Below are 17,501 nucleotides of genomic sequence, written 5' to 3' on the forward strand. Positions count from 1 at the left end.
AATGATTAAATGCAGGTGCTATAGCTGCAATTAGAGCCTACCAATGCTCTTTTTTCTTGGTATTTGGAGTTACTGGTTTGTAAAAAATACAAGTCAAATGAGTGAGCTTCACAAAATCAACTGGAAAGAGCAGACATCTGTATACACACTATAATAAGCACAAAAACTAATGGGTTCCATTGTCTATGGGTTTAATTTGCAGGCTGATCACTAGTAGAAGTAGTAAAATTAATTCTGAATTTCCAAGCAATACTCTTGAAAATACATCTCCTTTCTGATTCCCTACCCTACATGCTGATATTGCATCAGAGAAGGATGTCCTCTGCAAGAGCCCTCAATTGAGCAATGTAAAATGCCCTGGTTATGACAAGGCCCATAAAAAAGCCATAACCTAGGACATGGAAAAGTAATACAATTCTTCAAATCTATGTTTCTGTTAGTTTCAGAATCACATATTCTGAAATTCCATCTTTTGACAGAATATAACTGTGTAACAGACAGGAGAAAGAATGTATTTCATTTTAAAAATAAAATTCGAATTAAGTGACTAAGCACATACTCCTTCCCTCTCCTAAATTTACAGCCACCTTTACTCTAGTTTTCCAGCATGGTTTGCATAGGGAAGGGCATCTATCCACAGGGTGCTGCACAAATGATGGCTCCTGGTTGCCAGTAACTACAAAAACCTCATTGTGATCTTGAATTCATCTGAGGTATTAAACAAGGACAAAAATAAGCAAACCTGACCGAACAAAGAAGGGCTCATTTATGCATTCAGATAGTGGAAAGCTTTTCCCCTGTTTAACACAAACTTCCTTGCAAATTAAGCCTTCAGGCAAAAGCATCCAACTGGTTCACTTCAATAATGAAAGGAAGAAAAACCTGGATCTTCCATATTACTTAAGTGTCATGGTTCTTTATCCCACATAAGCATGTTAAAGATGCAGAAATACTCTTAAAGCTGAAGGATTAACAAAATAATCCAAAATGGCAACGGTTCTGCAGACAGAAAGCACATTCCCCTCCTAAAATGCAGAATCTGCCATTGCTGAAGATGCCTTTGCTTCAGCACCACAAGTCTTTGTCTTCACTATGGTATTTGGCTAAAATTCCTGTTTAAATTTTTCTGTTTCAGCAACTATTAATGGGGTTAAATTAAAATGAAAATGGATTAAAAATCAGAAATGGAAAGGGGCAATGATACTGTGCTGCAAAGAGCAGATTTCCAACAGGTCTCTGGATTAGGAAGATTTGTGGGCCAAGAAAGACCTTAAAACAATCTTATGTCTTCTTGTAGGCTACTTATCACATACGTAACTAACTACAGTGTGCCACAGTAAAAAAGCAAGAGAAAATTGAAGGGTGTCAGTGAGGTCCAATGTCCCTGTGAGAGCAGGAAATCTGTAAGAGAAATCTCTAAGGAGAGTGTTGCACACCCAGCAATAGAAGACAACAGGAAAAGCCCCAGAGCTCTGACCACACTGACTTTGCAAGGAGATTTCTGCCTCAGCAGGACCTGTGGCTCAGTCTAAAAGGAAGGATGGAGTAAGCAGGACACACCTGCAAGTCAGGTGGATGCCATGAGGACCTGTAGCCCACTCAGCTCTTCATCCTGCCTTTCCCTGTGACCAGCATCCCGTGAGGCACAACAGAATAAAAACAAACTTCAGAAGCTACAATTATGTATTTAAAGGTGTAATTCTTCCTAGTTTTCACAGGAGGACCAACAGAAGCACTTAAACGTGGGACAACTACGACATACACACAAATGCAATCCCATTCCCAAGCTTCCATGTAGTCTGAAGGCCCTGTCACAAATTTCCCTTAACCACTCCAAAAATTCTGACTTAAACTCTCCTTAAACTTCCCAAGAACCATCTTAAAAACACTTCTTTGTCCACATTATCCTGTTTGGAAGTCTGTTCCCCAGCTTCCCTCCTCAGATGGTTTGAGAGCTTTTAATGTCTGACTTCAATTAACTTCAGAACACACTCATAACCATTCATCTTGTGCCAATACTCTCCTTGGACTTCAACAGGTTTCCTCCCTCCTTGTGGTATTTACCTCTCAAGCTACCAGCTAGACTAAATAAGCCATGCTTTTGTAATCCCTCTGCATATGACCAACAACCAAGTTTAAAGCATTTTAAAGTGTGAAGATCCAGATAAATTATGCAAGAGCTTAAATGCCAAAAACATTTTAAGTTTCAGGTTTTTTTTAAAAAAAATAGAGCTAGAAAAACAGTGGGATGCTCTAAAGGACTAAGGAGTCAGACAACACTGAGATAGTATTAAGAAAAGATGCCTGGGGTAATTACAGACTGTTTTGCCAGTTACTAACCCCAGGCAAGATCACAGCTGTGACAGGACTCTGAATAAAAGAGTTAGTAAAATTTCCATTTCTTAATACCAGGCTGTCCTGTTTAACAAAGGTTTATGGCATTTCCCCAGAAGTAACAGGGGCCTTCTGCACAAATGCTGCTGGGGGCGGGCAGGGAAAGGGCAATGTAGAAGAGCGAGAAGCATAGACAGTACAAATGTGGTAATGCAATACTTAAACAATGTCAAACCATTACTATGCTTAAACCACTAAAAAAATGTGTGAAGATATGTATAGGCTCCAAGAATGTGCATGATGTTTCAAAGGCCACTTCAACACAAAATTCTTTTAATACTTAGGAATCCAATCAGCTGTGCATGCTACTTTTACATCTGTTTTAATATCTTCTAAGCCTGCACACTTACACTGTTTAAAATTAAGCATGGACTTCCTGCTGCAATTTGACAGAAGTTCACTGCCCTCTACTACTGCTTTGCACAGTAATCACCATCTGCATACTACTCACAGCCCTTCAGATGATGGAGGGGGTTAACAGGTATTGTTAAAAGCAAACATTAGCACGTCAAGAAAAACAGTAGATGATCTTTATTCCTATGATTCATTTACCAATAAGCCCTCTTCAGGATTGCAGTTCTGTGGGAACTGTGTAAATGGCTCCTGTCGCAGTCTGCAGTAAAGAACTACACGTGGAGCAGAAAGGCAGAATGTGCATTAAATGCTCATATGAAAGTAATAACAGAGTCTAAGGAAAAGCTGTGTGTTAATTATAGAGTTGTGACAGTAAACAAATCAATTGTCATAGTCTCAAAGACTGAACACCACCTGAGTAAACTAATAGACTAAAAGCATCAAGTATTTTTGTCTGTGTATATTTACACGGCACTGTGTTCAAAAAGTACAAGCTAAAGTCCTGAAAGCTAGGCATGTACTTAAGTCTATCCCAACCTTCACTTTCCCAACCATCAGCTAAAGATTTACTGAAGGAGAGGTTCAATCCCAACTGATTTTTCACAGATGAATCTATCTGACTTGCACTGTCATACCATTTCAGGGTGAAAGCCCCACGTGTCCTGGAAGGTGTGGCATTCCTGCCGGAAGAGATATTTATCTGATCCCTCATTATATTCACCCTGCTTCACCCATTGCCATTGGGCTTCTTAAAAATATAACGGAAAAAACAGGCGCCCACACCCTGTTCTATGACCAAAAAAAGCAAAGCAAAACCACCGCAAACAATAGGCATTCATTCTGCAGGTTCTGTGCCCGTACCATTTGGTGGTCTCCTCAGAAGCTCTCACATGAAACAGCTCCAAGGAGTGAAACAATATGCTTACACAATGTGGTGAAATGTATTTATGGACAATCTCTGAATCACAGAAAGAAGAGCTGGGATATACCACTCTCCCCCAATGGGCTGGAATGGCAGAAGTACTCACCGAGGTTTACATTTGCCCTTTTTGCTGCAAATAGAGACAAGCAGGGTAGGCACAGCCACAGCTCAGCCAGGCACTCAGTTGCCCTTGGAAATTGCTTTTACATAAGCTGCCCCCTTTACCATGTATTTAGATTGTAAATTGATCCAAGTAGAAATACTGTTTTACTTGGTGCCCAAATACATTACACAACAGCACAGTAGCCACAAAAGTAGAAATACATGGGGATCTTCAATATTTATGAGCACCCAGCTAACTTCAATGAGAATGTCTTAATCCAGACCAATCATCTTTCCTTACATTACACGTTCAACTTCATTCTGTACTTCCGCACTCTTAGAAGCGATTCCCATTCACTGCTGCCTTATAGAGATATAAGATGTATCAGATGCTCAGCTCTGCTCAGATGCAGACTTATTTTTTTCTCCACCTCTCCATCTTTCAGCATGCAGCAATAGAGTTGTCATTTAACCAACTGAATGCAGCCTTAAACACAAAAATCTCTTCAGTAATTAAGTAAAAACCACTTTTTTCCATAGTATGTGACTACATTATGTTTAATAAAGCTCTCTGTGGTGCTCTCAGCATGTCAGGGATTCACACAGGTGTTAACTGTGAACACTTTCATTCAGCCAGCAGAGTAAGCGGCAGACTCAAGCTGCATCCAAGATGAACCAGGGAGCAATTCACTGGGTAAGGATAGGAAAACTGGTGGCAAAAAGACTAGAAAAAGTGCAGTCCATAAGAGGCATGAGAAATGAAGAAAAATAACAGAGTTCCTCTTTCAGAAATATTTTTTTAACTCAAAGCCATATGCCTGATACTTCTCATTTGTTTGTACTAGATCTGCATTTTTTCAAACTCCTTTTATATTTTGAAGAATTGAAGGTAAAAATTGTCCTCAAAAGTTACTCACCCTATTAAAATGAAGCATATGACATAAAAAACAGCTACAAAAAGAATGGGTCTGACTCACAAGTCCCACTGTGATTACACACGACTCAGACAGAAATTTAAAAAATTTAAATTAAGTCGGAGGAACAAAGGCCACATACTCAATCTTCGGCTTAAACTAAACTCACTAAATTCTGCCACGAATCTTCACTCTGACAGATCCCTTCACTTAAATTACAACACATTCCCCCCCTCCCATTTTGGCCTGCTGTTAGATGTACAAAAAAAGTAAAACAGAAAGAAAAAACAATAAGAATACAACTTGCCCAAATTTTTGCTTGCCTAATTTGACTTGGAAAATGCATTTGTCTAAAGACATCACAGAAAATCTGTTTCTGATTTCAAACATCGGATATTTTATGAAAACGTTGCCAAGAAAGGAATCCACGGAATGTCCTTAAGTGCACAGAACACATGAGACAACTGGTGAGCAACCCTGTGATCTTTTACATTAAATAAATTTTTTAAATCTGCATTTCTAGCATGTAACCCTTCTCCAGGGAGCAAGGAGCACATGCTTGGGATTTTTCATGGATAGCTTCTATCATAACTGCTTGCTATTATTAGTATAAAAGACTTCTCCCCTCAAATCCACAGCTGTAAGACAAGCAAGGATGGAAAATACTTCCCAAGTGCAGGCACCAGTAAGCACATATGCTTGCTTTAGAGAGTTTCTTGGCACTATTCTCTTTCTACAAAAACTATGAAAGACAAACCATGGGCAAGTATTACAGAACAAGAGCTAATTTTCCTGCACATGCCAATGAACTGGCTCATGACCCTTCTAGGAATTAAATCATTTTTATAAGAAAATTCATTTAAATCTTTGATTTGTACATCTTCAGTCCAAGCCCTCCCTAAGAAGCACACTGCACGGCCTCTGCTGCAGATAGCAAGTTTCCATCAAATCCTAATATAACTTGTGTTTCACGTGATGCAGGGCATCTGAAGGGCTGTAACAAAGAACTGAGCGTTGCCTGCTCAGTATTCCCATTGAAATGTTGTGTCCAGTTCTAGGCCTCTCAGTTCAAGAAGAACAGGAAGCTACTGAAGAGAGTTCAGCGCAATGCCATAAAGATGATGAAGTGGAGCATCTCCCTTACGATGAAAGGCTGAGGGAGCTGGGGCTCTTTGCTTAGAGAAGACTGAGGGGTGATCACATTAAAGTTCACAAATATGTAAAGGGTGGGTGTCAGGACGATGGAGCCAGGCTCTTCTCAGTGATGGCCAACGATACGACAAGGGGCAACAGGTATAAGCTGCAACATAAGAGGTTCCAAAGAAATACAAGGAAGAATTTCTTCGCTGTGAGGGTGACAGAGCACTGGAACAGGCAGCCCAGATGCATTGTGGAGTCTCCTTCTCTGTAGACATTCAAAACCAATCTGGATAAGTTCCTGTGTGACCTACTCTAGGAGGTCCTGCTCTGGCAAGAGTGTTGGACTAGATGATCTTTCGAGGTCCCTTGCAACCCTTGAAATTCGGTGACTTTGTGATCGACCCAGTCCCAATGCAAACCTAGAACTAATTCTCCTGATTGAGACTGCTCACTAGATCAGACTGAGAAAATACTGCGGGAGCTGGTGGCCAAGGCTAAGCCCTCACAGCCCAAACAAAACAGCAGCTGCAAGGCAAAGGTGCCATGCCCTCAGGAAGACAAACCTTCCTCCCTGTGGAGGCTACCATCAAGTCAGTAAAAAGACTGATGTGCAACAGCTTCTCTTATTCACACATTAAGGTTCTCAATGATAATGTCCCAGCTGATTATTTCAGGATCATGATTTTCAATGCATAATAATGTAATACACGATTAATACTTGCTCCTCAAGGTAGGGAGAAATCTACTACAAACTAACAAAATAGTGCAAAGCCCAGTGACTTAAGAGAAAACAGTATTTAAGTGCATTCAAATGGGGAAAAAAAAAACCACATCAAAATACATTGCTATGCAGCAAAACTACCCAGTACCTTCACTGCTTTGAAGCAGAGCCTTATAATGGGGTTTTATCTCTTGTAACTAGCAACTTTTCTTATTCAGAAATAAACGTGAACATTCTGAAAATACTTTTTCCACACATTCAAATTAAGATTTTTTTTTAAGTGTAAATCAAGGTTATTATGCAATCAAAAAATATTTTGCTTCTGTACACACTCATTTACTGCACATACCACATTCTCTGAGAACTTTATTCCATGGTTCAGTCGGGTGATCTAGAATACAGAGGCCTCAGTCTTCTTAGCTGCCTGTTTATCCCACTCGCTTTGAAATCCTTTACCTATTATACTACTAATTTCAACAACAACTTCTATATCTCTAAGTTAATGCTTTACCAAAAGTTTCATCTTTCGTTGTGTCTAAATTGCAGTGATCCATTGAATTGTCATGAATTGAAAACCTTTTGCTGTTAAAATCAAACAGTGCAGGTTTTTTGATTTTGTCCACAGGATCAATTTCATTTAAATTAATCCACTGCACAGCAAATTGTGTTGTACTATCAATTTTCTCCAGAAACATTGGTTCCCTATTCAGAAATTTGCAGGAATGGTACTTTTTTAATGTCTTTTAATATGTATGGATGGAGGCTGTACCAAGATCCTTAGCGGGGACTTTGCACATGTAGAAGTCATGAGGAGGATAAAAGCAGTCAACGTTTCAAACCAACTTCGAGAAAAGAAAGAAATATTCTGAGTGTTGATAAGCACTTGAGTAGTTAATTGCTGTGCTTTCCCGGGGAAAGTATGCTTTTTACAACTCTCAAATCCTTCCTTACAACAGCTCTCTGGTGTCAGCTTTCAAACACTGTGTTTCTGTAAGATGAGTTAGCAGTTAACATAAATTTTTAGCAAGCACAGAAGTATGGATGTTAAAACCGGTAAGCTCTCACTAGTCTTTTAGTTTCAGAACCACCTTTTTAGGAAGTTCAATTAAAAAGATAAGCACATCTCTTTAGATATGAAAACTCTTATTGTCCCCACGGCTCTGCATAATATCTAAGAGAGCGTAAAAGCACCACCCGGCAGAGCAGTGGGCGTTTCTGTCGAGTATCTGCTACACCGCACCATCACCCGTTCTCTGCTGGTGGCGGGGCCGGAAAGTGTCCACGACGAAATACCCATACGGAGGCAAAACCGAATAAAGGTCAACAAAACGCATGGTGCGGTACCGCCAGTAAGGATGCTCCACACGACGTGCCACTGGGGAAGATCCTGAGGTGCAAAGCAACGCCGCCGTGCAGCAGCCCCGCCGCACCCGACATGCGCCGGCACACCCGAGCCCAAACAACCCAGCCTTTTGTCTGGTGAGCTGCCGGGCACCTTCCCGCGGGACTCACGATGTCCCGCTCCCTGCTCGCAGGAACACAAGCAACCACAAATTCACACGCTCTCTCATCAACGCGCTCCATACGTTTTAGGCAATTACATTTCAATCCTAAAAATCTCTCCCTCCTCCACCAGACGGCAAGGTCCGGCTGGGCACGACGACACCGGCTCTCGTCCCGCGCTTCACCCTCACCTTTCAGGCAGAACATCTCGCAGCTGCCGCCCGGCAGCGGCGAGGCGGGGCCCGGGCCCTGCCTCTGCCCGGGGCGCCGCAACCCGTAGTGCCCGGCGCAGCCCCGCTCTGCTCCGGCCAGGCCGGGCCCGGCCCATCCCGCGGCGCCGGCGGCGGAGCGGGGCCCGGGGCAGCTCCCTGGGCCCCCCACCCCGCCCGCCCAATCCGCTGGGGCCGTCGCCGCGCTGACACCTCCCCGTCCTCACCTCCCCTCCGCCCGGCCCAAAGCGACGTCCGTGCCGGTGAAAGGCCACTCACAAACACGGCTGCCGGTCATCTGCCGGCCGTCCTTGCAGCCCCCCGGCCCGAAGGCAATTGTTGCCGCTCTGCTGGCAGCATTTCTCACCGCGCTGGCTCCGGCTTACGGGCATCGGTTGGCCAGCGGTACAGAAATACATCTCTTTAATCCCGCTCGTTATGAATCACTAACACTGCCCTTTGTGGTTTTTACTTCCTTTTCTTTTGTTCTTGCATACATTTCTTCAGAAAGTGCTTTCTGTGCGCAGTTTCTATTTCATCTACATACAAAGGCACAAATAATTTCATTAACTAATCTTGCATAGTTGAGCTACACTAAATGCTGCTTTTTTCATACTGCATATTCATTTCTGTGTGCCCCAAGACTTCTTCCCCAGCTCAACATACATCCTGTGGCTAAAAAGATTTCTTACATACACCCTACATCTGTGGAGGAAGACTTCTGGAATTGAAGTGCACAACCTCACAAGCATTTTGATTTTATAAGGGTAACAAAGAGCTGCCACCAGCTGTGCTTACTGGGTCTAAACGTAGCTATGTTGTGTTGACTAACTTTAATATGGCCTGGCACAGCAAAGAAACCCAAGAGCTAGGGAGCAAGACAGGGGTCAGGGTAATGTACTCCACTGAACAACCAAAAATTGCAACTGTCTGCAAATGCACAAGTCTTAAAATCCTCCATGGAAAGCCAAATGAAAATAATGCATGTGGAACACATGTTATCTTTGGGCAGAGCTCCAGGGGGGGGAAAAAGCAGCCTGGTCCAGACACCTTGAAAAGACAGTTTAGACCCCAGATGAAACAGTACTAATGAGATGCTGAGTACCATTAGCTGTGCTTAGGACTTAAAGAATCACATTTCAAGTATCTGTCATCATGTAAGAAAAGTTGCTTTATTTTAGAGTGGGCTAAGAGCAGGCTGCAGAGGCAGAAAAGTGGAGACATTACAGTGGAGTAGCTCCAAATCCAGAAACAGCATTTTTATAGCTTAGCCTGCCTTTTCTCTTTTAAATCCTGCTAGAAGGAGTACAGACTAATGTCAAGATTTCTTTGCGCTCTGAGAAGCAAAAGGGCCCTTTCCTCTCAATTCCATTTTCTGGTGCTCCAGGCATGCAAACACAACTTCCTAACCATAACTCTTCAGAGGGCTCCAGGAACAAACACTTCATGGAGGCAAAATAAACAAAAACATCTTGTAGCTGGAGGAAGGTTACTTGGATACCAGAGGGATTTTAAGACCCAATCTTGTTAAATCTTCTCATTAATTACCTGGAATGGGAAGTAAGCAGCGCATCAGGGATAATCACCAGGGACTGAGAGCAGCTGCAAGCACACCACTGGGGACTGAGAAACAACACAACAGTTTCTAAGGGAATCACAAACACAAGTAGAAAAATTATAAAACCCCCAAACAATCACAAAACCAGCAGTCAGTTCTGCACATAGTCTGCAGGAAAAACTGTCAATAAAACAATGAAGAAGTAGCCAACTACAGAACAATGATATTGTCTCAGACAGCTTAAAGGCAATGTGGTATTCAAGTGCTGAAAAGTCAGATGTTGCTCTGGGCTGTACCACCAGTGGCACACACCCCTCTGGGAGGGTTTGGACCAGAGTTCCTTTCTTGCGGGAATATCCTCAGCCCTGTTGGCCAGCTCCCTCTCCCACCTTCACCAACAGGAGGGCAAAGAAGCCTTAATAGGATCCCCACATTCCTGATACCTATTAGGAAAGAAGGAATGCTTAAGTAAAAATCAAATTAAAATTCACAGATTTGGGAAAGGAGCAGAATTAACAAACCAAGACAGGCATAAAGCAGTCTAGTATCTATGTTCTCTTTTTTTTTTTTTTTAATGTGTCAGGACACTATGAGTGCCCCAAAGACACATGCATAGCTTTACAAGCAGAAAAACTAAGGAGGCCTGGTATGCTACTGAGTGCCTCAAAGGTGGTGGACCTTGGTGTCTGTGAAGGCAGGAAGACCAAAACGATACTCTTCTCTTCCCTGGGCATTTGCAGCAATTGGACAGGTGCCTGGACACTCTCTGGCAGCTGTGACACTTGCAGGATGTCACACCTGGACCTGAGTCCTATCAGGGAACTGGTTCTCCTTACACGTCTCATTTTGCTCTCTTTGACAGTAGTGGGTTTCCCTATTGTACCCGGGTGAACTCTATGGCAGTAACAGGGAAACAGGCAGTATCTTCCAAGAATCAAGTTACAAAGTATATTGATTGTATAAAGTATCACCCATCAACCTGCATACAAAGAGATAGTTACAAGTGTGAAGCACTGCCTCAAGGAACATATTCCACTTCATCTACCCGACCAAGAGAGAAGCTGCAGAGGTAACACCAACTGCCATCACCATCTCTCTCTCAGGGAGGCACTGCTGCTTCTACTGATCGGATGTTGAATAGAATGTCTCTATAGAGGAGACCACAACTGACACGGAGAATTGTGCATGTATATCCATGTTTAATAAGGACTGGTCAAGGTTTTCAAAATAGAAATGTTTTAACCACATCAAGTCAGGAACTTTGACACAGCAAGCCATGTCCTTCATTCTCTCATTTATGCACAAGTCACTGAAACTTCTATCAGCTGAGAACAACTAGAAGAAATACATTAGTGTCATTTTCCCCTTGTTGAAAAAAGAACATCAGTAGCACCACTTCTCTTACTTAGCTGCACCAGCTTGAAAATGCAATGGGATGAAGGGAAATAAATTTAGGGAAATATGTACACACTCCCAACACTTTAATATGAAAAAGTTTATACCGCTAAAATGAGCATGGAAGAAAATGCAGCTCAGACCTGCCCAACTCATGGGAAAAGGACAAGGGTTTTATAGGCTCTTTCTGTCTTGTTTCACATATTGCTGCACAGCAAAGAGCATCTTGATTTGACTGCTAACTAGCAGGGCTTCTGGGATATCTAATTAAATCCTTTTTCCTTTTATAACCCAAGTGACCTGCAGAGACATACATTTCTGATACTCTCGATGGGTGCCAACTATCAGAAGATAATTTTATATCAGAATGATTCAGGTTTTACAAATGTTTCCCTTTCAAACTGTGCATAGAACACATGAACACTAAAAACCCCACCAGGGCCCAACAAACATCCACCCTGAAAATTATCCAAAGAAAACAACTGGAGAAAAAAAAAAGAAAAAGAAATTTTCAACTTGAAGGTCATCACAGTCCAACACTGTGTAGCCTGTAGTCAGCTCAAGCTCTAAGGAAATCCAGACCCAGAGCCTACCAGGCGCTGTGGTCCCACCAGTGATAAGAGGGAGGAGATAAGAGAGGTCAGGTCAGCCTCAGTGTATCTTTAAAGGGGCAGCATTGACTTGGAAACTTAGCACGCTCTGGAAAGATATTAACCATTATTTTGATAAGTAAAACAAAATATTCTTCTAACTCCAATGTGAGAGAAAATATTTTGCTGTTATCTCTTGAAGTTGATAGTGCGTATTATATTACCCGTTACACTTGAGGACTGATTAGGGTGGAGTTTCCTCATGCAGTGAGGAAGAAAAGAAACATTTAAAACATTATTAGAGATGATCAAATTCGTTTGGGGACAGCAACAGGAAACATAATGAAACAAGTAACTTACTCCAGTGACCACGCTGGAAATACGTCCTTTAAAGAATTCAATGTGAATAATTAGAACAACTCTGTGATTAATTTAAATAACTCAAACTGATAAATGTTCACCATAGCAGGAGGTAAAAGGATGTGTCCTGTCCTGCAAAAAGTAATGCAGGCAGGTGAGTTGTGGTGAACGGACCTGCTTAGATTATCAGTGAAACAATTAGTATAGAGCTTCCTGTGCTCTATACATAGTTCCACTTCAGTGATATGTAAATTCAAGACTGAAATAAAATATTTTATCTGCATGTCTGCTTTTTTCATCAAAGACAATTCTCAATGAAACAACTTCATTTCTATTCCCACCCTAGCTATATCTACACTGTCTGAGTTTTCAATTATGGTTCAATACACAGCATTTGTGAAACTGGTTTCTGATTATTACAAAAAAATGTGCTTCTGTAATAAACCCAGTAATGCCTGCAGGTGCAAATTACTTGGCACTAAAATGAATAAAATTAATAGCTTTAGGAATAGACAGTCTTCTACCTTAAGTGAAGAAGAAAACAAATACTATGAAGTCATGAATTAGTTTGCCTTATCTTTTGTTTGCCTTACTCTTCAGACAAAGGGCATCAAGAGGGTAGAATCTTTTTAAGAGCTGCTGTATGTCAAGAAAAGAATCTGTAACCAACTTCTCCAACTTCATTCAGGAATTTCTTTGCTGCAGAAGTTGAACAAAGAGGGCATTACTGTTTGTGTGGGGAGGACCAAAGTGTGTAGAGGCTTACCACATGACAAAGGGAAAACTAATTATCCCAAAACAGTGACTGATGGTCCTAAACTTAAAAAGAGGCTAGAGCAGAAATTCCGAAGAAAAAGCCCAGAAAAACAACAGGCAATGCAAGAATTTCAATTTGCTGCTAAAAGATGTGCTCCTATTTTTTTTTTTTTTTTTTTTTGGTAAGGGTTTTGTGCCAAATTATCTTTGATTGACAAATGCAACAGGACTTTACCAATAATGTTTACTATTAAAAGAAAAGTAAAAAGCTCTTTGCAGCACTTTTATTTGCCCAGTCACTCATTCACCGCTCCATAAAATTGCTGCAGGTGTACCACAGGTTGATATTGGCTTGCTCCTTCAGACTGATGCCATCAGTATTTCATTAGCTCTAGTAACAACAAGTTGCTGAGGAATGCTCTGAAGCCACCTTTGAGTAAGGAGAAATACCAAAATCATAGTCGACAGGAAGGACACATGAATTGCCCTGTTGTCATCCTAGCATCCGAAGACAACTGTACCATTACCCACGTGTCCTACAAATAGGACAAGAAAAGAACAGGTTGTATCCCCAAATACGCATAATTACAGCACATTGTCACCAAATACAGAACAACTGTCTCTTATGGTAAAAACTCCTTGTGGCTGAAACACACATCAGACAAATACAAAGAAGCAAACTGAACAATCAGTTTCTCTTCTGACCTATGGGTACAACTGTGCAGGCACACTGTCAGTACTAGCTGGGGAGTCCGTCTTCATTCACATAGTCGAAATGCTTACCTAACAGACCACAAATTGTTCACTGAAATACAGAGCCAGAACCAGCAGTACTTTGAGCAGTTCTCTCTGGATTTAAAGCTACAAGCCAAAATACATCCAAGTATTTGAAAACAAATAACATGCACTGGTACTTGGACACTCTCTGTCTTTGGGGAGCATATAGATCCAACACTCTCATTATTAATGGTGCGCAAAGCAGCACGACGGAGCAGTTTGCACATGATTACAGCTTCACCTGTGCTTTGCAATGGGGAATATCCCTGAATCCCCACATCTTCTGTCTCTTCCCTTGCTACAAACCTGAGCCAGCCCCAAGGCATTTTCTGCCCTCATGCTTCTTTACTAAAGCTCTGGCATGGGTATGTGAAGTGTCAGCACAGAACAGGATGAACAAAATGAGTTATTTCTCATTTGATCTGATTAATCTAATAGATTTGCTGCCTTCCTCACAGTCCCAGCTGAATCACCATTTGCCAAGACTCTGGAAAAGATGCAGCCCTTCAGTGTTGGTACACCTCCTCTGTCTTAACTAGAGAGCTCCCCAATGGAAGGCGTTGTGCTGCAGAGCATAGGAGGTTTTCTCCCGTTGCAAAACCAGATCAAGTTAGTTCCAAGTTAAATGTGTCGTTTCCTTCTGCCACTGCCTGTCACAATGACCTCTCATTTTCATTCTGAAATGAACGCACCATTTTTATCGTACATGGCATTACATGCATTAGTCAAGGTTAATAAAATGGAGTTAATAACTCCCGGATAAAAGTTTCAATGTAAATGTACAGTATGTTATAATCAGTCACCCTTACTCATCATCAGTCTTGACTACAAGGGGATAAAAACAGATACAAAACACTCGGTGAAAATTACAAGCAAGTACAAACAAATTTCAGCTTCTAAAAGGCAACAGCCTCCACTACTCATTAGTTTCTACACCTATTTCAGGCATTAAAATTAGGCATGAATAACAACCAAAATTAAGAGCCTGTTTTTTCCACAGGTCCTTAATTTAGTCACTAGTAAGGTACCTACAAGAGCATGATTTAAAGTATTAGCCAAATAAATAAACCCTAAGCATCCCCACTGCATTAGGGAGCAAATATCTGCATGTGCAAAACAAAGCCACAGAGAAGTAAGGAAATTCACACGTGCAAGCAAGCAGAAGGAAAGAGAGGCCACAGCAACAGGAGCACGTGTGATGGGACTCGAGCGAGGGGGACATGGTGTCTGATGGGCAGGTGCCATTCCCAGGCAAAGCAGTGAGGAGGGCCAAGCCATACCTCCCTCCTGCAGCTGTCCCTATCAACCCTGACCTGCCAACTGGCAAGCACAGCTTCTTGTACCAGTTAATGGAGGTAGCCCACAGTTCAATGTAAGAAGTGGGAAGAGGGCTGTGTCTCTGCCTTCTCCCTGCCCACCAACACGCATGTGTGCAACTGCACCTACACTTTTATTATGGACCTGTGTTACCTCGGAGAAATTACCACCAGGAATAACTTCTGTTTACCATCTATGTGAGCTACTCTCCAACAATATGCAGCCCTCTCAATCCCTCTGCTTTGGTGCTTGATTTGACAATTCCTGAGCAACTTTACTGAAAACCTTCTATACACTTCTCATCTTTTTGAGTGAAACAGGCAAGTGATACACTAGTTGCAATGCATTTAATCCCCAGCTCTTAATTGCCTTCAGTGCACTGCAAGTTCATTGAGACCCAGTGTCCAGGGAATTCATCTGCTTCAGGGAGATAAAATGCCAAGCAGAAGCTGCCGTGCCACATGTAAGGGAAGCAGAGGGTGTACATATTAATTACCTTTCCTTGGAATGGAAAATACACATACTTTTATGTGTCCAACATACATGCTCACATGCTGAAAATACACCTTGCATAGATAGTATAAGCACCTAAGCCTTATATTTTAGCAGATTGTTTCAGTTTACACTTCAGAATAAGCTACACTTATGCATAGTTTCCATTTCAATTCCACCTCCCCCCCCCAAAAAAAAAAGTAAAAGACAACAAAGGGGTTTCCACTTACAAGTGGGAAAGAGGCTAGTAGCTAAATTAATAAGTAAATGTCGGGGGAAAAAAAAAAGACCAGGTTGATGGAAAACCTAGAGTTTAACCTCTACTTGTATTAAGATGCTGCAGCTAAAACACAAGAAGAAAATGTATGTCACAGTTTAAATTACAAACTGTCAAATCCACCCTTTTGAATTGTTCCAAATAATGTAATAGACACTAAACGCAGTCTTGCAAAATTCATTAACTTTATTCATTAAAATACCTTCTTAACTTTAAACTTCACTTTCATTTTTAATGGAGATTGGAGAAAAACAAGTAGCTGTAATATTTGCAATATTCTGCCAGAATGGTGAGTTATGACCATGCCAGAGACAAAAGTCCCCTCAGTTTTAGGGGACAATTCACAAAACAGTTGGCTAACAACTGCATGGAAATGGAAATGTTCATGTATTCTCTTACTTGATGAGCACAGTAGGCACACACAGTGCATTGTTTCGGCTCACTGGAAAACATCCAGTCTGCTTTATAAAATACAGCTAGCTAAGAGTAAAATGTGAAGGTCAGGAGACACCAGTTTTGACCCTCTACTGAGGGGAAACATTTGCCTCAAGATCTCATCTGAGAGATTAGCTGGACTTGGGAAGGAATGAGAAGTCTTGGGAACAAGAAAAAGGCATGTATATATCATGAAATATAACTTTAAACCATTCATAAAGGTCAAAACAATACAGTCTCAGAAGAAAAATCACGGGACCCTGTGCTGCAAGGACCCTTCATTGCTGCAAAGAAGCAAGCAAAGGACACATTATTCTGTGAAGACCACTGCTCTAGCTACAGTGCTAATCCAAACTTCAAGTAAAGTTAAATCCAAGACAAATTGGGTTGCAATGTCCTTGTAACTTTGGAAACACATGGTTAAGTGCTACTCTGTTTATTTGCATATCCCAAGACTGTCATCATCTACAGCAACCAGCCAAGAAAACTCTTACTGGAGCTGCTCATCAAGGAAAATTCAAGGTGTGGTGCAGACAGTGAGAAGGGCCAGGGTCTCGCTTCACAGCAACACAGAACAGCCCAGAAGGAATCAGTATCTGCCCCAGGAGCAACAATTTGAGGAGCTTCACAGTTCTCAAATACCAGCGGTTAACTTCCCCTTCATCTAACAAAAGCACACTTCTGAGACAGCAGCTCCAACATGCTGATTCCCCCCAGTAACAATGTATGAACCTGTTCTTCCCTTCAGCTCCATCATAACAAAAAAATACCACAACTCCCTCAGAGATATAAGGCCCTTCAACACAGTAAACTTACATCAGTAACAGGTTATGGCTCTTAGAGTAAATAGCATGTAGACAGTGAAACCAGCCACAACCATTTGTAAAAAAGTCTACTCAGAAATGTTCTTTAGCACAGACTGCAGTTCTCCAGACACTGCCTCCTGGATAGGAAATGACACACTGGGATAGCAACTGGCAAACAGGGAAGGACTGCAGTGAATGTTTAAGGTCAAGTTAATTATTTCTTCTGTTTTCACTTGGAAGGTTTTGATCAGATGACAAGGAACAATTTGATTTTTAAAAAGTTATTTGTACTATAAAAATGGCAAAGGATTGCAATTTGGCACAGATTTTATAAAAAAAATAGCAATGATGGCTGGAGCCATGTTTTTTTGGTAAAGCAAAAGTAACAATGTGGATCTGAACAAATGATTCTGTGATACATATCAACATTTCTTACTTAGCTTCAGCATCTTACAAACTTTTGCTTGGCAATCCTACTT

General features: G+C 41.5%; 1 protein-coding gene across 2 annotated transcripts in view; it reads right to left on the minus strand.

The window, feature by feature from the left end:
* NHSL1 (NHS like 1) overlaps window positions 1-17,501 on the minus strand; it is a 108,741-nt gene that overhangs the window by 84,001 nt on the left and 7,239 nt on the right. Inside the window, exon 1 of one of the 2 annotated variants that reach the window (XM_061989723.1) lies at window positions 8,242-8,282. The exons of the other annotated variant lie outside the window; for it this stretch is intronic. Within the exon in view, the coding sequence (XP_061845707.1) occupies window positions 8,242-8,257 (16 nt within the window). The 5' untranslated portion in view covers window positions 8,258-8,282. Of the gene's footprint in view, window positions 1-8,241; window positions 8,283-17,501 lie in introns of those variants that run through there. 2 annotated transcript variants of the gene reach the window in all.

The sequence above is a fragment of the Colius striatus genome, chromosome 2 (assembly GCF_028858725.1).
Source record: "Colius striatus isolate bColStr4 chromosome 2, bColStr4.1.hap1, whole genome shotgun sequence".
Classification (NCBI taxonomy): Eukaryota; Metazoa; Chordata; class Aves; order Coliiformes; family Coliidae; genus Colius; species Colius striatus.